We start from the raw sequence: 19,916 nt of genomic DNA on the forward strand, positions 1-19,916 counted from the left end.
GGTATTATCTGCTCAAGCCTACAGATCGCTGAAATGGGAGAAAATTATTGATTTGTGTTCACAGCTTATACTCAGCGCCTCATGCCATACTGAAAGCAGGGTGTTATCTCCCATTAGGCCACTGTACAATCAAAGAAAGTGATTATCGAAACAGAGACTATACATGCTGGATTGAAGCTGATCTTTTTTGCCTTCCAGCAGCCAAATCAATCATTAAAAGGTGACTGCTGAAGAACATCGAAAGAACAAGTACTGCAGGAGACTGTTTGTTTGTATTTGTCTGTTAGTCAGCATTATGTACAGACTGCAAGAGAAGTAACCATGGAAGGTTTTTCAGGTCGGCCTCTGGGTGTGTCAGCTTGTCACATATACATCTATACTGTGCTGTATATCAGTTTATACATCTGTCCATGCGTCCTCTGCGTGTGGCATTCTTGTCCGTCTGTCTGGCAGCGTGATAATGCTGAGCCCTCGTGAAGCCGCTTCTATCTCTTGTTGTGGCTCCTTGTTCTTGGCCTACTTTGGGAGAGGTGAATTGAGGGCAACTCGAGTGTATGGGTAAGGGGATTAGGTCTCCAAACATGCTCCTCTCCAGTTTGGGATTTTGTCCCCGATGCTAGACACTTAAAGTCTGCCAGGGATTAAGATAGAGAGAAGTAAGAGCGGCGTGTATTGTGATGTGCGCCGAGAGATGTTTTCAACAACAAAAAAAGGAAGAGGAGGGGCGGGGGTGGTTAATAAAAAAAATAATGTATGGTGGTGATATGATCTAATACATCAATGCACCATTTGTTGACCCATTTGCCTGTGGCTCGTGCCACGATGTCGGTCAGTATGTTTTCAAGGGATAAGACGCAATAATGGAGAAGCTGTTCTTTTCATTTCCTTTGTATTAGTGGATGATCGCTGCTTAATTCAGTGGTTTAATTAGGAAATGGCTCGGATCTTAGCTCAATATTATTGGTATTTCCAGATTTGGGACTTTGTAGAGCATCCGGTGTTAAGAAGCATACCTAGAAGAGTCATAGTTATCTGACATGAAGCTGACAACTGACTTGAGTTTTGAATTTTTCAGTAAAATAAAGAATATCTGCATAAAATGACATTTCCATAAGTCAAATTTGATGATGTGGTGTCTATAAGAGATCTTAAGCACAACAACAGGTGCGATCAACAATAAATGAAGCCCCAGCTAACAGATATTTTGCACTGAGACCAAAGTGGCACGTCCTCTGAATTATTTATTAGATAGAATGATAAGAGCATCAGGTTGAGGTATTAGTGTTCCTGAACCTCTTATTTGGCTTCATAAGAGTCTGTCTTTTCCTTTGTCTTGACAGAGTAGGGGGGTTTTTCCACCCCTCCACCCTGCGTCTGGAGGTTCCTCCTATGTGAGAGGTCGCTGCTCCATCACGCTCCTCCAAGAAAGTGGGTCATGAGTCTGAGACTGTGGGATTACCGACCGTCAGGCAGGCGTGTGCCAGGCTGCCTCTTATCCCTAATGTTTAGACTCCCCCATCCCATCCCTTCAGTGAGAAAGAAACACACCTACCCTCCACCATCCACGGGTACACAAACCTCCATAAACCTGTTCAGAACTGACTCCCAGTGTCCATCTCTGAGTGAGTAATTAAGAAAAAAAAGCATCATGTTGCTCAACTTAAGTAATGGATATACATATTCACAACAATTACAACATGGTTATTGTTTCCATAAAGGTAAACAAACAGTTGTTACATCACTGTAGGATGTGTGATTTGTACCGGTTTCCCACTAAAGTGTTTTATAATTTACCGAATCCCAACCAGCTCAGCAATAATGACATCTAATAGCGACACCATGATAAATGCTAGCTTTTAAACAGCTGACCCTGTGATACTAATGGCTGGCTAGTTGTCTGGTATGCTCTGACATGGAGTATGATTAATCAGCAAATGAATTACTAATAATAAATACATTCATTTTGCAGCCGGATGATTACATCCATCATTCGAGGTCACCGTTGCCTTGTACAGTCGCTAATCAGTGTCCCTCGCTCTACTTTCTACCTACTGATGGTGAAAGAAAGGGATACATCGGTGAGGGACTGTGGCGACTTTGAAATGAGAATACAAAGTAAGAGTTGGGGGAAAAGAAAGATGGCGGAGGAGTATTGGTGGATTTAAAATGAAGTAAAGAGAAAAATAGGTTGTGTTTTTAAATTGGGCTGTTTCAGTGCTGCAGAGAGAACTATTATCTCGTCTCATTGTTTTGGTCCAGATTGGGGGTCCAGCATACTCCGTGTTTGGGGAGGGTTCATTAGAGAGAGAGGGGGGCAGGACAGAGATTTCAATTAAAGTTCAATTATAAGCACTCACTGCCACATATGACCTCAAACACAGCTTTAACTTAAGCCACAGTGTCTCATTCAACTGAAGTGTTTTTTGTCATACAAGCAGTTTTTTAGGTATAGACTAACCATACACTAAACCACAAGACAGTAATATTATTTTATCTTTTGTCAGTGCTTTTTAAAGGGAATAGAATATGTTTGATGAAACATATCCATTTCTTTTAAAATCATGAAATCTATAATTTTACACAGCACACATCACATTTAAAGCCCCAAATTCAGCTTTTATTATTAAATATTTCTTAGACGTCTAATGAAGCTTTAAATTTGTCAGCATGAACACACAGTATGTGACATTACTTGCTGTAATTGGTGTTTGCTCAGTGGTCATCATCAATGTTCCTGGTTCACATGTGCTTTTACATTACTAACAAATCAAAATATCTACCATGAGAGAGGTCTCCTAAGCTGTGGACTAATCACTATTCTAAGATGCTGATGAACTATGAACATTTGAAATATTCACATTATAATTAAAATCACACTTACTTCATTTCTAATGGTTCAAAACCCAATTCTTCTGTAAATTTTTCTTTAATTAGTTTTTACATTTGATTTAACTTGTATTTCCTTAAGACTGTTTTCACAGAGTTATTGATTTTTCACCCCTGGACAGTTTTGGAGGGAGAAATGAATGCTAAAGTTTTAATCTTTCACCTGAAATGTTTGTATTGACCCCGAAAATGATGTTTTAAAAAAAATGAAATTAAATACAAATTCCACCAAATTTCCACAGAAATATACAAACCTGAATGTAGCTGTTTAACAACTGGGTAGGTGCATCGCATTGTGATTAAAAACTTAAATTTGAAGAATGTAGTTAGCATAGACCTATATAGATTTTAAAAAATAATAATAAAGCAGCATTTTTATATATTTGATTATGTTAAATTGTCTTTCCTATGAACTGCATCCTTGACAACATGGATGCCTCTTTAAGATCAAAACATGTTACTGTGTAACATAATAAAACATATCCTATCAAGCCTTCCAAAGCTGATTAGGTCTAAATAACTTACTTAAATGAGATAGGTGTAAAGCTCATATGACTGGTAAGCTCCTTTATTGTATTATTGCATTTCTACCAAAATGTACCACCTGCAAACCAGACAGACCCCACAGCAGGCCAACATCTGTAATGACAAGCTAGGTCAAGCCTCAGCTATGCCTGAAACGTTTGAACTCTGACCTCTCAGGCATTATGGCTCTGGGGTGGCTTATCATTGCTCTAAAAAGCTGATATTTCCCACCCTGGACAAAGACGTGTGAAACACAACGTAGCCAGTCGGGTCCCCAGACGGTGCATCCGAACTGAGTAACAGCATCCCCCATATAAATGGATGGACAGTTGTTGGCCTTTATTGTCTGAGCATGAAACCAGGGACACATGTTGGGTGGTAAAAGTGTCAAGGCCTGACTGAAGGGCCATTGTATTGGTTTCCAGTGGTAGCAGTCAGGCTTTGTTCCCTGTGTTGTTCATCATTAGCATATCAATATTCAAAGGGGCTGATGCTGGACAGAGGTGGCAGCCTTTTTAGCCTAGAGTAGACCCTCATACACAAATAATGAAACCTGCATTCAGCTCTTAAGAGCCAGCTGTTGAGTTAAGGCCACAATGATAAGAAGTGCGATGAATCATAACTGATCTAAAAGTGGAGTTGACTTTGAGTCCCATCTTTGAGCGTTTGTCCATTTTGTCCTTTTCTCTACATTTCCAAAGATCATTTGAAATGTCTTGCAGTACACATGAAACACTTTTCAACCATTTCTCCAGTTCTCTTGGCTGAATAACAAAGGGCTAAATGGTGTCACCCATTCTTACCCCACACACCACCCCACCAGCAAACTTCCCTCCCACCCCTCTCTCAACTCAGGCCAGCTGACCCTAGGACTGGCCGGCCCGGGGGCAGTTAGCCCTGTGTGTTATTGTGTGTGTATGTATGTGTGTGTGAGGGGCAAAGCCACCAGATAGTGTCGGTTACTCCGAGGGCCAAGCGTAAAAGCCGTTGGGCAGTTTAGCCAGCTGCTGGGGGAGCGAGCCACGGCTGGCCTGGTCAGTGAAACCTTGCCAGATGGAGCCATTTCAAAACAATGAGAGCTGCTTTGCTATGGTTGAAAACTAGAGGCTGGTTGCTCAGGGGATGTGAGCCTTTATCTACAGTAGATGATGTGGTGGTTGGGTTTGCAATATGTATAAAAAATAATAATAAACTTTTTGGGGCAGCTGAAATTTTCATAACACCGCCTGCTACTGACATATCTCTGTGACAGCAACTAATTCATGTCGACAATCGATATGCAACATCCAATAATGTTCTCGCAATGCTTGTTTTTCAGATTCAGATGACATTCTCCTGCCATCTTTGACATCCTATTTCTCTGTATAACTCGCCCTTTTTTTCACACACACTTGCTCTCTTCCTTTTTCTTTCCAGACAGCAACAGGCTGAGGTGTCCTGGGACTACTCCGCTTAGGAGTAACCAAGCCTGGGTAATGAGGCGTGTGATTGGTCCCCTCCCTCCTGAACAAGGCCAGTCTTTGGAGGACATGATTGATCATGACAGGAGCACAATGGCACCCTTGGTGTCAAGAGGGGTGGTATGGGTGCACGTAAGACCCCCCGTGGACACCCAACTCAGCTGTGCGTAAGCAGTTACTCATAAAACTCATGTGACATGTATGCACATATATGTACACAACTCAGGACAGGACACACGGGCACTTGTGGACGTACGCAGGAACGTAAAATGACAGATACAAACAAAGCGAGACCATGTGCTTCATTATGTGCATGTAAAAACACACTGACAGTCAGTCTGACTACAAATTTCAGAAGAATCTGGATATAATGTGAGAAATCTCCTATGAGATATCAGCAGTAGACTATAGGAACCTTTCCTCCAAATATTTAATTCATATTTCTATATTTTTGTTATTAAGTTGAGGCCTTTTAAGGTAATGGATTTCTCTATTTTAAAAAAAAACTGCCCATGGTTGTTTGCTGACCTAGAAAAATGCTGCATTTAATATGTAAAACATGACTTTGCAGATCATTGTTTAACTACATTATACATGGCAGCCTAAAGAATGTGGCTGAACTTATAGGAAACATACCATTCACTTATATATTGTATAAATATATAGTATAGTATAAGTATAAGCAGTACTTTTTCTAAACATAAACCATAGAGCACACAGTATCACATTCAAATCTTTCATTTTTGTTGACTCCTGCAAGAAAAAATGTGATGAGGATGTGATGTCTTTGCTCCAATTGAAAAACCCTTTTATTGCAAAAACACAAATATAAGCTCTTCTTCGCTACATGAAACGCAACCCCAATCTGAGTAAAGATTTGTATTCATAAGACGCGCTCAGAAGTGTCCTCAGTTGCAGAAAACAAAGGCTTCCTACGAAGCACACTGTTTGTTCTTTTGAAGTAGTCCTTAAGGGCCGGGCACTTGTAAGCCTGTTGAACCGGCTCATATTCAAGGTCAAAAATCAAGTTCTAATAGGTGCAAAAGGCCGAGTCTTTATGGAGGACCATTAGTGACTGATTGCAACTGCTTTCTCAAGTAGGACCCAGGTGTATTAACACCTTACCAATTTTCTGTGATGATGCTCGAGGTTTCACGAACAAAACAGGATAAAAGCCTCTGCATGTTGTAGGGGTTGGCTCATCTTAATATTCATGCGAGGGAGCCAAGGAGAGGAAATAGGAAAGAGGGTGGCATAGTCTTTTTCTATTTCTGATTTCGGCTCAGATGTCTGTTCCGATTTGTCATAATTCATACAGTAACTCTGTGATATAAACAATAGTTTATAGATTGTTAATTCACCTTTATTAGTATCAGCATGGTGTGAGATCTTAGAGTTACATACATAAATCATACACATCTTCATCATGCACAATTGTTACAGTGAAAAAGCAAAGATCCTTCTCACAGCTGATGAAAGGAAAAAAGGAAAAGCAGCCCTGTTGTTGTGCTTGTAGTCTAAGCTCCTTTTGACGCTGCGTTGGCTTTAGGTTACCGAGTACAGCTTCTTCCAGATTTACAAACAGTTCTCCCTTAATCTGCATAAAGATCCACACTGACATGTTGACCAGAGATTAGCGTTCACGAAAACACAAAAAATGTGTTCCCTGAAAACAAACATCCACTGGATATTGTTTTCTCTCTTCTTCTTTTTTTTCTGTCTCGTTTTAAAATCTTGTGAATGTAGTGAAAATGCCTGATGGGTAGAGAGAGGGTGTGAAGTCAGTGAGGTGTAATGAGAAAATGAAAAAGATGGTTGATTTCTTTCCAAGTTTGGAAAGGCTAATTGCCCTGAGTGGACTAATGAACAGCAGAGGTCTAATTGGCTTACACCACTTGTGTGCTGGGCGTGCTGGGCGAGCAAAATTGAATCAAAGCTGTAGGACTACGTCAGAGTAGTTTTTCTGCGTTGTGCTGGTAATTGGCACAGCTTCAAAAGCTCGGAGGAATGGCGCTCGGCCAAATAGCCGCACATCTTTGCGCAAGCGCGTGAAGTTTTACAGGAAAGCATAAATTAAGGACGGTATTTTTTATTTTATTTTTTTTTTACCTATCACCCATAACTATTAATGTTCTGCGCCGTATATCAGTGGCCATAATTCTCAAGCTAGTGACTAGAGAATCAGCTGATGAAAAAAAAAACTTTACCACAGTTTTCCAGCCTTTTAAAATTTATACATGCACAATAATTCATTGATGACATGCACGCACTTGTGTTCATTTCACTAAAGTCTAACCATGAGCTAACATAAACGACATGCACGGTCTATTTTTAACCAAACAAAAGAGGAGACGCAGCGATGGAAACGCGTAACAATGTCCAGTGGGATGCCCAATTGCCCCATTGTGCGCCTTGAAAGACAGACACGTGCACCACAACATAGATAAGAAGAAAGAGGGGAGGGCAAATGTGTGTGTGTGTGCGTGTGTGTGTGTGAGAGTGCTTAAAGATAGCCACGGGGGATATAGGAGCAGCACACACGCCTCCGGCCTGTTTAGAGAAACTCCCCCTTTCAGCACCCTGGACAGAGTCACCGCTGACCGCCGCTCCCTGTAGCCGAGGTGAAGTCGCAGTCTGCCGGGCTCAGTAGAGTCAGCTGACGCCGCTAATGGTCAGACACTTCTACACCTTTTTTTTTTTTTTCTTCACCCGCCCCATCGTCTCCACCTCATCTCGAGCTTTATCTACACGGAATCAAAGAGCAACTTGATGAATATTCAAAGTTGCCGTTCTCGGTGGCTGACCAAAGGCGTCCTTTTTAACGTTTTGCAGAAATCAAGCTGCCACCGAACAGAGCGCAACTCACTCTCGAGAGGATAAATCTCCAGGAAGGTGCGGGTTTGACTCCATTGAGTGCTCGGTAGCTTCTCTCTTTTTTTTTCCTTTTGAAAAAATATATACTGTGCGTCTTTCGGCGCTGCTTTTTCTTCCATTTGGAACATCGGAACATTTTCAAAATGTTGCTTGAACACCCGGGGTCAAGTTGTCAAAACAGCGGAAATTTCTCCCGGTACAGTTCAGGCCAAGGTAAGAGTCCAAGTTCTCTAATTTCACTTTGTTTTTTGCATTGAAATTCTATTGGAAGACTTGTGCGCTATTTGGGGTTTTAATGGATGTCCTGTGGTCCGTTAATGTGCGTGAAATAGGAGGATAATGCAGGACTGAAGGCGGCTTTGACAACCGTGAAATGGACATTGTAAAGTGTTTTATAGTGACAAGCAGCCACACTTCTATTTAAAAAAAAATACTTTTAATTATAATTTATAATCTGTGGTTCAGGTGCGTTCATCCAGGAGCCAGACATTGAAAAATGATTCAAACGTTGTGGATACCCTCATGTTGATGTCTGCTGACTGTTAGAGCGCCTTCTTTTTTTTTTTTTGCGTTGCGTCGGGGAGACGTTATGAATCTGTAATGAGCTCATTGTTGGGAGAATCAACCAACAGATGTTACGCGGTGCTGTCATTTCACACCGCCGGAGCGGTTGTAACGAGAGCGTATAAGATAAGGAGAGAGAGAGAGAGAGAGGGAGACCACCGGAGCAGCCTCTCTGCAGCCGTGTATGACGATGCCAGCAGGCACAGGAGCTGCTCCCACCCCCGCCCACCGACACCTAAATGCTCAACAGGTGTCCCCTAACTGCCCCGACAGGTGGGACACCTAGGTTTGCCAGTGGCGGTGGTGATGGAGCCGGACAGTCAATGCTTTCCGATAAATATAGGAAAATTGTGCAAACATTTAGTTGGGCATATCTATATATATAAAATATATATGGGAGAAAGCATGTTATATATATTCTGTGTTGTTCAACACAGATCTACATTTTCATTTTAGTCGAACTAGATGGAGTGTGCGTAATTGAAATACATGTTTTAATCAGGTCACTTAATTGATTTTAACCAAATTTACCGACCTCCCCAAAAAAATTAAAAACTAAAAAACGTGAATTTCTTCTCTCATGTCGGTGACTTTCTCTAACTGTCTTACCATTACTCTGATGGTCATTTTATCGCTTTGTTGTCACATTACTGTCGGGCTGCACCCTCCTCCAAAAGTGAGCGATCAATATGACATAAAAATTATTACAAAGCTGAAAAGTAAAGAGGGGCACCCCATGAACCCCACACCTTTTTCTCCAAAACGTCTTTCATATACTTCTGAAATACAGGCAAATAGGACATTGATTTTAGATTCATCAGCGGTCCGGGGCGGTTGTGGCACTACCCGTGATTTCCCCAGACGCTCTTTTGTGCCAAAGATCAGTGTCAATAAAATTCATTGGGGTGTTGGCCCGATCAACATGTTATTGAACAGCCAATCTCTCTCCTAAATAAACACTTGTCTCTGGACCACTCAACACACGAGATAGATATTGTGTGTGCGTGTGTGTGTGTTAGATATTTAAAAACACTTATTTAAAATCGGATCGGGTGGAAAGTTTTAAATACACATTGCACCGCGAGAAATATATTTAAAAACAAAAAAAAGTTATCCATTATTAATAATAGAAACAAACAAAACATCTTATCTTCTTCCAAATGACATCCTTGTACCTACTTTATAATCTAAGTTTAAAAAAATAAAATCCTGACTAGTCTTTTCTAATAAACACAGGGCAAAAATAAAGAAATGGTTTAAAAAGGCAGGCCAAGGTGTGATCTTTCGTTTACGCATGGTACTAGTGGAATCTAAATTTTAAAAATGGATTGCAATGGCGAATCCTCGCGAGAAACCACTTTGCTCGATCCACATAATAAATCAGCAATAACACCGTCCACTTTTCTCAATCTTTTCGAGGCTGTGGATCTGGTCTTGTTTGTTTGTTTTTGTTGTTCCCAAATGCTCGTTGCATTAGTCCCAGTTTCACCGTGAGGACATCATTAACATTTCATGTAATCATGTTCTATTTAAACGAATACCTTGTTGGGCCTCTAACTCAGAACATTTAAGAGGATGTTACATTAACTCGGTCAAGTAGTATTAAAACTGTTATCAGGATTAGTTGCAGTATATTTTGCTTATATTTGACCTTTTACAAAACTCTAATATTATGCTTGAGGAGGCCAGCCACAAAATGTAGTGGGAATGTGTAACTAACATGAAGAGTTTGAGAAAAGTGGATTTTATATAATCTGACTTCAGTTTGGTAACCAAATCAAAAGAGGATGTGAAGAAAATAAATAAATCATGTTATTTGGAGAGTATTAGGGTATGATATTGTAACGTGTCTCTAAGTAACGTTACCACCCAGCACTGAAAATCTATTGGCTTTTCCTCCTCCTCACCTCCTGTTTATTCTTCTTCCGGGTAAAGGTACTCGCTAGGTGATGTTAATCTATCTCCCCGTCGCCCAGGGAAACGGCGCAGCGTAATCCTGCACAGGCTTCAACACAGTGAAGCATTAAAGCAAACTCCACCGCGCGCACACACACGCATACATACATATACACACACACGCGCGCTTCTGTTCTCATTTAGGGGCTCGTGCTACACAAAATTTGACGACTCCTTGCCTCGTGCATCAGTGTGGATAGATCTCAAACAAGACAGATTTGCATTAATGTGAAGCGTAAATCATGAGCGATGGATGGACATGGTGAGCGCAACTCTCCAAAAGAGGCACCAAATAACACGGAGATGCTCCTGGCTTTGCTGTCACACAGTGAGGAGCTCCGGAAAGGTAACAACAGGCCAAAATATGATCAGTTAATCCATTTTTTGCTCAGTTTATATTAAATGTATTTGTGTGTGTGGCATGTGATCATACACGTTGGCCTTTAAGTGTGGCTGTAGGGCTGATTGCAGTGTGTTGATGAGTGTGTTTCCACTGCGTGTGTACATGCTATCATATCTGCTGTATGGATGATGGATGCTCTAGCTTTGCAATCGTTTTAATTGGAGCAAATTGTCCTGTCGGGCGATTCAGTTGTACAGCTGTTTTTCGTTGCTCCAGTTCTCGGCAATGCAACTTTTACGCACCAGGTTTTGAACCTTTGATTTATCTAAATGCTCGCTCCCATTTTGATGTGTTATATTTTATACTTTGTGCACTTTTTTCTGGAGGCTAAATCAGGACTAAGTCAGCTTTCATTTGGAAATTGGTTTTACATATTTGTTATGAAGGGTTGTGCACGTTAAATAATACAGTTTTAACTACATGTAAGGTGTGGAATATATATTAAAATGTTTCTTTGTGCGCTGTGTCAGATCGTCATACTGCCACATTTTATTTCCATTACCATTAGTTGTGGAAAATGACACGTGAAACCACCACCTGCTCCAAAACTTAGATAATATCATAAAGTCAAATATTTCGATTGGCATTTACAGGCATCTAAATATGTTAATATTCCTAGTGGTCCACAGAAGGTGAGCAAATCGTCCAGACACCTTATTGGTTTGTACCGTGAGACTATGGGCCGTGGCTTTCTAGTTTTACAGAGCGCGTTGAATTAATGATGACCTGGATACACCTGTTCTTGACGTGGCTCCCACCACACTTGTGCAGGGCTTCGCTGGTGATGCCTGAAGAAATGGTTCATTAATGTTTCATGAATTGCCCACAACAGAACAATAGGAATGCGATTCCTTGCACGGATGGAATATGAAGTGGTTGAGCCTCTTTTAATTAGTAATAAAGAGGACTGATAAGGTCTTACTTGACATTTTAGTTGTCCTTATTTTAACTTGAGTTGTTTTTTTTTTCTTTTTAATATTAAAAGCCATCATTGGTGTTTCCTAAAGTAGCACAGATGTGTTTTTGTGTTGCTGAAATCATGCGTAAATGTGGCTGCTGCTTGTTAAAGATGACCACACGTGATCAAATAAAAATTAGACGAACATTATTCGATTGATGAGCTCTTAATTCCCAAGGTGATGCTGTATCTTACACTATATTTAGAAATGTGAAATGAATCCTGCAAACCTGCTCTCCTCGGTCTTGGTACACAGTTGTTGGATTGGTTTTATTTTCTAATGGCCTGTGAGCGTTTTATCAGTAGTAGTATTAAGTGTGCACATGTCCATTTATATCATGAATATTTTTTAAAAATAGCTTGGTTGTCTAGTTATTGCTGCATTTTACAGTGATATCCATATTTATTTCCAGTCCAAACAGGTTTCATATAAATGCATCACCTTTAAAGACGTTTAACCCTTTGCACATTAGTGAGATATATAAGCTTTGTTTTTATTTTCTTATGTTTTATTTACATTTATTTATAAAACCATCTTTTCCTTGCCAAACATGGACTCCCTGGACTGTAATTTCAGATATTTATTTTATATTCCGACATATTGCAGGCAGGTGGTGATTGTGATTTTTTTTTTCTTCGATTACATGAAACTAAATGCTCGAAAGAAATCCGCAGGTTTATCCCTGCACCATGTCAGGTGACACCGCGCGTTATATCGCTGTCATACACCATCAGACATTTAGGAAAGGTAGGACGCATGCTTAGAGGAGGGGATGTTGTTATGATATAATATAATGATGGAAAACACGTGATATCTTTGTTTGTTTGTTTGTTTATACTCTGCAGTGTAATTCTGTTTATCTGAGAGCTTACCTGCTACTGTACCAGGCTGATCACATGTGCTGCGTTTACTTGCTCTTTTCCACCAAAGATCTGCATTTAGGAAAACTGGGCGACATTGTTTTACTACATTTACTATATCAAAAAAATTGCGCATTAATAACATTAATATTGTAAGTTCATCCTCGGTAAGAGTTATGGTGAGCGGTCTTACAAGCTTTTTTATTAGATACGAGCCAATATAATTTGACCTCCTGTTGAAAATTGTGTATTATTCTTCAAATTGTATTGACTATTTTATAAAATCGTGAAAAATAAAATGGTAAAATAGTAAATTTCGTAAAAAACAGAAAGATAAAATAAGAAAAATGTACAAAAAGTAAATCATTACGCTCTTGATGTTTATTTCAGCAATAAAATGTGACTTTTCCTTCTTGAGTGTTGCGTAATTAGTTATGCAGAGGGAGAAGCGTGTTCATCAATGGATAATTACTTTAATCGTGCAAATATTAAGCACATACGCAGGTTGGGTTGTCATTCTTCGTCTCCATGCCGTTTAACATATATCCAATGTAAACTGGATCGACTAAAGTGATTCCATCATGTCTCCTGCAGAAATCCCAGTGTGTGCAGGCTGCAATCAGCACATCGTGGACCGCTTTATCCTCAAAGTGCTGGATCGCCACTGGCACAGCAAGTGCCTGAAATGCAGCGACTGTCAGGCGCAACTGGCGGAGAAGTGCTTCAGCAGAGGCGACAGCGTCTACTGCAAAGAGGATTTCTTCAAGTGAGTACCTCTCAAATATTTTCATCTTTTTTTAATTGATTAAAATCCAGACCATAATCCTGTTTGTTTTTTAAAAAGTTATTATGCGTTGATGGAAACCGTCTAATTTCCCAAAAGGAGATTCGGGACCAAATGTGCGGCCTGTCAGCAGGGCATACCGCCCACACAGGTGGTGAGGAGAGCGCAGGACTTCGTCTATCACCTGCACTGTTTCGCCTGCATCGTCTGCAAGAGGCAGCTGGCCACAGGAGACGAGTACTACCTGATGGAGGACAGCAGGCTGGTCTGTAAGGCCGACTACGAGACCGCCAAGCAGAGAGGTGAGGGTCCAACTGACGATCAATTAAAAATGACAACACGGTGCGCTATTTTACAAACCACTGCGTCATTATCGGAGCTTATTCTGTGAGTTACATTACGCTGTAGTTCGTCGTGACAATGAGGTCACCCATAAACTCTGACCCACCTGTGCTAATTGCGCCATTGCCTGCAACCCAATCGATAGCAAAAATGCGCAAAATGGCACGTGGTTCAGTAACTTTTTATTGTGCCACAGATCATGTTCATCATTAGGATCATTATTTGCAGAGCTCATAACATTCACAGTATGGAAAAATGTACATTTTTATGTTTAATTATTTTATGGGTGCAAATCCTCTTCAGAAATACTGATTAAATGTATTTAAATGAAAACTGAAATTGAGTATTTAATTGTTTAATTCTACATTTACAATAAATTCAGTCTCTAGTTTCCCCCACTTTAATTCACGTGTGTGAAGATAAAGAAATACATTTCATTTATGACATTTTCATTTATGATATTAAAAGCTTTAGCTTTAAGAAGGAGGCATAATATAATTCTCTTTTCTAGAAAAAAATGAAAGTCACACCATTGGAAATGCATCAGAGCTTTAACACCTGTGCTCCTATGTTGGTAAATATTTGATCTATTTACCCCCAAAAGAGCTCAGGTTACTATCTATAATAACTAATCAAACCAAGTTCCTATTGTTTATCAAAGTGCACAAAAGGTATAAGGTATCATTTTTCTGTCAAATATTTGAAGACGTTGTTCACAAACGAATGTTCACTTATCAAATGAACATAAAGTTACAGACCCAAAAGTAATATTTGTCATTTGTTGCTCAATGAATTATGAAATATGTGCTTTTACAACTAGACCTTCATTGTTATTATTATTTAATTAATATAACACACATTTTAAAAGCTGAAGTATTTTCATTACTTTAAAAGTAAATATACATCAACATCTGTTAGTTAATAGCATTCCAGCTTTTTCTCCAACACTGTTTATCCCCCAACATTTTCATTAGAAACCCTGATTTTATTAACTGACGCCACATTAACTTTACTGAGAATCCCAGCAGGCTTTGCTCCGGATGGGCCAGCCTGTGCATGCTCATGTTTTTATCTCCCCATCTGTTTGTTTGAATTTACTGCCCCGACCACCAAGTGTTGATTTATGCAACGAGTTAACGCAAGTTTTCACTAAAAACACACACGTTTATTTTACTAATGAGAGGGCGCAATTACGTGGGCAGCATCCATTTGGATGATGGTTTTGTATTTTGCTGTGCTGGCCAACAGATGTGCAGACATGATGCAATTATGCACAGGATGCCAGATTTTGGTTTATAGGCAGAGGGGAATTTATCCATTTGTGGTAAATTAGAAAGTTGTATATTATACAAGCTGTTTTATGCCACCACTTGCTCTGAATGTCTGCTTCTATCACATATTTTCATGTTACTGACCCAAAAGAATTTGCTACAGGGACTCTATTAGAAGATTTTTCTTGTTGGTGGCATTATTGTATTATCATATATGATTTTTGTATTGACAGTAATGAACTGAAACACTGTCCATAGAGTGAAAATCACTATTAGACTGTGTATACTCATTATCCAATTCACCTTCTTTGTTTAATCATTGTAAAATCAAGCAGATTTTCTTGACACCTCACTCTTGAAACCCTGAAAAAACTGACAACTTTAAGGTCCACATATCTGCAAAATAACTGTAACGGCGTTGGCTTCCATTACCTTCAACATTGTGTTGTCTTTTCATTTTTCAGAAGCAGACTCGACTGCAAAAAGGCCACGAACGACCATCACTGCTAAACAGCTTGAAACGCTGAAGAACGCCTACAATAACTCTCCCAAACCTGCCCGTCACGTCCGAGAGCAGCTATCATCAGAGACGGGCCTGGATATGCGGGTTGTGCAGGTAAAGTATATTATTATCCATTAGGGTCTATTCCATTAGTCTCCTGACTGCATTATCAAGGCACAATTGTGGCCTGAACTGGCACAAGCCTACTGTACGAATAAGTGTGTGTGTGTGTGTGTGTTGGGGAGGGGAATTTACGGCTAGATGGAGTAAAATGAAGTCCACATGAGAGTCAGCATGGTTTAAGTGCAAGCTCGTTAACAATGCTAAGAGGGCCCCTCGCATATTGTCTGCTGGTGAGGAGCCTCACGCTGGTTGCTAGGTGGTGGTCATATATATTGTTTTATTTGCAAGGACAAAAGTAGAGAAGGAAGCCACTAAAATGCTCCTCATTATTCAGTGAAAGGGAAGGGGTGAAGAGGGTTCACTTAGGGCGGAATATCATTAAGGAGAATGTAAAACTGCTTTTTGTGCTTGTGGCCAAAATGAATTAATTTTGTGTGTGAGATCAAATGAATAAGAAATGGAGCATTTATTCATTTTTTTTTTTTTTGTATCAGATTTCATAGACATTCGCAAGCAGTGAGGTAGTGATGTTACAGGCAGTTGAAGTTTATGACTACCTTGTGTATGTGTTTTGTAAAGTGCAAGCTAAAAAATTTATAGATCAGATCAAAAGTGGATATAGAAAAATTTTAATAAATTAAATCGGTGGCACGCTAACCTGTCTGCTCCCTGGGGTGAGGACAACTTGTAGCTGTCGTGAAGTTAATTAAATGCGTGATAAATCTGATGTAAGGGACGCTGGTCCCTCGATTACTGGTCAGTGTCACTGTTTCAGTCTCTCGAAGCCGAGTCCAGACAGTCCTTGAACATTAATTTTGTTGTAATGCTTTAAGGTAAAAAAATAAATAAATGTGTATCAAGGAAAGAGTAAAAGGGCTTTGACTTGTGTATGAGAGGCACGATGACGAGATAACACTGTGAGCTTTTGGTTGTTTGTGTTGTAAACCATTTTGTTAAACGTGTCTCAATAACACGTCTCGTCTTTTTTATCCTTCAGGTTTGGTTTCAGAATAGGCGAGCTAAAGAGAAAAGGCTGAAGAAAGACGCCGGTCGTCAAAGGTGGGGGCAGTACTTCCGCAACATGAAGAGATCACGGGGAAGTTCCAAATCCGACAAGGACAGCATCCAGGAGGAGGGCATGGACAGTGATGCAGAGGTGTCCTTCACAGGTAGAGTCAGGCGCACGAAATGAATAGAGCAAGGCGTTTTTCACAGGAGACATTTTGACACATGGATCATAGCTCTGTTCAGTTCAAGTAAACCAGTATGAACTATACCGGGGCCCTGAACCTGAAGCAGATAAATGGAATACAGCCATCATTCATTTTATTATTTACACCTGTAGGTGGAAGCAGGTATAGCACATGACGACTATATTCTTTTTAGGTGTGTCATTGCCAAGGCCCTTTTAATGTAATGTAATGATGTAATTAAAGGCTATAGAATATTAAAATTATTCACCAGTAACAAAAATATCTTATATTGTAGGTTATTTTTCTTGTATTCAGTTGAAATTTTGTAATTGTAGTTCATAATTGATTTTCAGTTAAGTTACACTAGAAAGTTGCACAGCTACCAAACTACTATAACATTATCCAAGGTAGTGATGTAAGCATGTTAGCTCAGTCGCTAACAGGACAATAAGCGGGCACAGTTTATTTAAAAAGGGCTTGCACAATCAAGGGTGGTTGGCTGGTACAAGAGAAATATACAAGGAATTCATGTTTTTTTCATTTATTTTTATTAAAAACCGTCCAATCAGACCAACAAATATCATTTTCTTGTTTTTGTTGCACAGATGAACCACCCATGTCAGAGCTTGGCCTCACCAACGGCATCTACAGCAGTCTGAGTGAGTCTTCTCCAGCCATGGGAGGCCGCCAAGGGGGCAATAACCACAGCTCCTTTCCCCTGGAACACAGCGTCCTCCCCTCTCAAGATCAGTTCCACGACATCCGATCCAACAGCCCCTATGGCCTTCCTCAGTCACCGGGTTCACTTCAGGCGCTACCCAGACACCAACCTATCATCTCTAACTTGGTCTACCCTGACTCCGGCCTTTCCATCATGACCCAGGGCAGTGGGCCTGGGATCAATCCTGCCGTGAGGGTCTCCATGGGTGGCGGCAACGGCCCTAGCTCGGACCTGTCCACTGGCAGCAGCGGCGGATACCCAGACTTTCCTGCAAGTCCTGCCTCGTGGTTAGATGAAGTGGACCACGGGCAGTTTTGATTTGTCAACGTCAAGAAATTGGACTCTTGAACTTGAACTTCTTTTTTTTTTTGGTTTTCTGTGTCTTCTTTTGGATTTTAAAAACTGGAAATTAGTCACACAGGACAGTGATTGTGTAAAGGACTAGACTGCTGTCCTTGGATCTCACCAATATCTGATTACCAGGTCTTTTAAATATCTGTGATCTGGATAGAGGAAGGAGAGAAAATGTCCTCCATTAAAAGCACTTGGCCTAACAATTGTCCTTCAGTAGTGAAACCATGTGTAAAGCAAATCTATCAGAAATGTTCAGATACCACAATAAGCTTTTTCACAACAATGTAAAGACCACAGACTCAGAAAAGTTTAGACTTCAATCATTTGGATTTTCACAAACTTCACCACCTTTCTTCTTATCAGCTCTGTGTTTAGGTGCAGAATTCAGTTCAGAGTCTTTAAATGTCTGGTTGTTGCCAAATGTCTACATATATATATATATACATATATATATATATATAATGTTTTATCATCGTGGAGACTTTATTTTTATACAAACCCCTTCTTGGACATGAATAAGAACCCAGATATGAGGACTTTGTACATTCTTCAACAGGGATATAGACAAAAATGTAGATGTTGTCTTAAATGGTACCTAGGGGTCCAATTACTTCTATGCATTTGTGTGTTCTCAGATGTATCTCGTTCGTTTTGTTCTACCGAAAAAACAACCCCAAAGGAAGAACTGCTGTAGCACCCAGGGGTCTGATGTATATGTTTGTTTATGTGGAAAATGTTTTATGTCTTATTTATTCCTTCTGGTAATGATGATGATGATTCCTGATTAAATGACAGGACTTTAATAAATTTGTCACCAAAATCAAGATTGTGCATCCTATGAGTCAAACTGAGTAATAAGTCTGAAATATCAATGCGTTTAAAGAACTATAATGGGAAACAAGTGTTTTGGATATATCTGATGCCAACAAACCAGTCACCCTTCACATTTCTCTTATATCTTACACACAGCATCTATCCTATTTATTTATCTTGCATATCTAAAGCACATCACAGCGCTGATAGTGAAACCAGAGCGAGCCCACAGTTCTGCCTGTGTCTGCAAATTGAGTATCTGGCTAGCTACCAACACTGTATCAGGGGTTCAACAGCTCTTTAGTGGAGAAATTTGATGCAGACAGAGAGTCAACTCATCAATTCAGAGATTACTGGGTCTTGTTTGCCCAAATGCCCCTATGGGAAAGGAATCTCCAATCCATTAGCCGAGAAGGGATCAAGTGCCCCTTGTGAATTTCCTCATTTGTTTAGTTATTCAAAGTCAGGTTCAATTAAGCAGATTAAACAGTATATGCATAGGTGCGTGCATGTGAATGGGTGTGCACGTGCAATTGCATGTTTATGTATTTGCTCCTGTAATGGCTGGTGATATGAACATTCTTGCATTAGTGTGACTATCAAATGATACAGAATTTTGTTTTCACCACTCCCTTAAGATCATTTGTCACATTTAACATTTATTTATATTTATGTATTATTTATTTAGCTTTTTTTGCTCCTGTAATGGCTGGTGATATGAACATTCTTGCATTAGTGTGACTATCAAATGATACAGAATTTTGTTTTCACCACTCCCTTAAGATCATTTGTCACATTTAACATTTATTTATATTTATGTATTATTTATTTAGCTAGTTATCCCTGGAGTCTTTCTAAAGCCTATCTAGACCCACTGTTTAGACAATTTGGAGTGGCCTCCATAGTTCAGTTTCAACTGAATCAACTTATTTGGAGTGGCCTCCATAGTTCAGTTTCAACTGAATCAACTTAAATATGTAGATTCAATTAAATTTGTTTATTTTGGACATATCGGATAGGAACTAAGGACATTTACTCATGTACTGTATTTAAATACACTTTTTAAGAACCTTAGTATGCTAATATTTTATTTATTTATTTACAGCGTTTCTGAAGGAATTGTTGTTCTTTTTAAAATATTTGATCAAACAAAAAACAAGAGGTACATTAGTATAGATTTACTTACATCTGAGTACTTTTTCCACAACGTAATGCAGTCACACTGTCAAATGAATTATGCAACACTTCATTCATGCAAAATCAGACAATCGTGAACAAAATTAGTGACGTTTCAGACCACAGCATTCAAAGTAAATACTGTTGCGT

The 19,916-nt window shown here is 39.6% G+C and overlaps 1 protein-coding gene across 3 annotated transcripts; it reads left to right on the forward strand.

Annotated features, from left to right (window-relative positions):
* The first annotated feature begins 7,888 nt into the window (after window positions 1–7,888).
* Window positions 7,889–18,564, forward strand: lhx3 (LIM homeobox 3). Of its 3 annotated transcripts, none has more exons than XM_010752218.3 (6): window positions 7,889–7,958; window positions 13,082–13,253; window positions 13,371–13,573; window positions 15,349–15,500; window positions 16,507–16,678; window positions 17,308–18,564. In XM_010752218.3, the coding sequence occupies exons 1-6, from the start codon at window positions 7,889–7,891 to the stop codon at window positions 17,739–17,741; spliced, it is 1,203 nt and encodes a 400-aa protein (XP_010750520.1). In that variant the 3' UTR covers window positions 17,742–18,564. The 3 variants fall into 3 exon arrangements, with proteins under 3 accessions (XP_010750520.1, XP_010750521.2, XP_027137999.1); XM_010752219.3 differs by lacking the exon at window positions 7,889–7,958 and adding an exon at window positions 10,426–10,611; XM_027282198.1 differs by lacking the exon at window positions 7,889–7,958 and adding an exon at window positions 10,426–10,611 and having other exon boundaries at window positions 13,374–13,573.
* The last annotated feature ends 1,352 nt before the right edge of the window (window positions 18,565–19,916 follow it).

This window comes from Larimichthys crocea, chromosome IX (genome assembly GCF_000972845.2).
Source record: "Larimichthys crocea isolate SSNF chromosome IX, L_crocea_2.0, whole genome shotgun sequence".
Taxonomy (NCBI): domain Eukaryota; kingdom Metazoa; phylum Chordata; class Actinopteri; family Sciaenidae; genus Larimichthys; species Larimichthys crocea.

Bases quoted from the DNA above. Each gene is read 5' to 3' on its own strand.
- lhx3 (XM_010752219.3), top strand. From the start codon at position 10,515: ATGGATGGACATGGTGAGCGCAACTCTCCAAAAGAGGCACCAAATAAC. The intron at 13,254-13,370 runs GTGAGTACCTCT...ATTTCCCAAAAG, and splicing joins TGCAAAGAGGATTTCTTCAA to GAGATTCGGGACCAAATGTG. The intron at 15,501-16,506 runs GTAAAGTATATT...TTTATCCTTCAG, and splicing joins TGGATATGCGGGTTGTGCAG to GTTTGGTTTCAGAATAGGCG.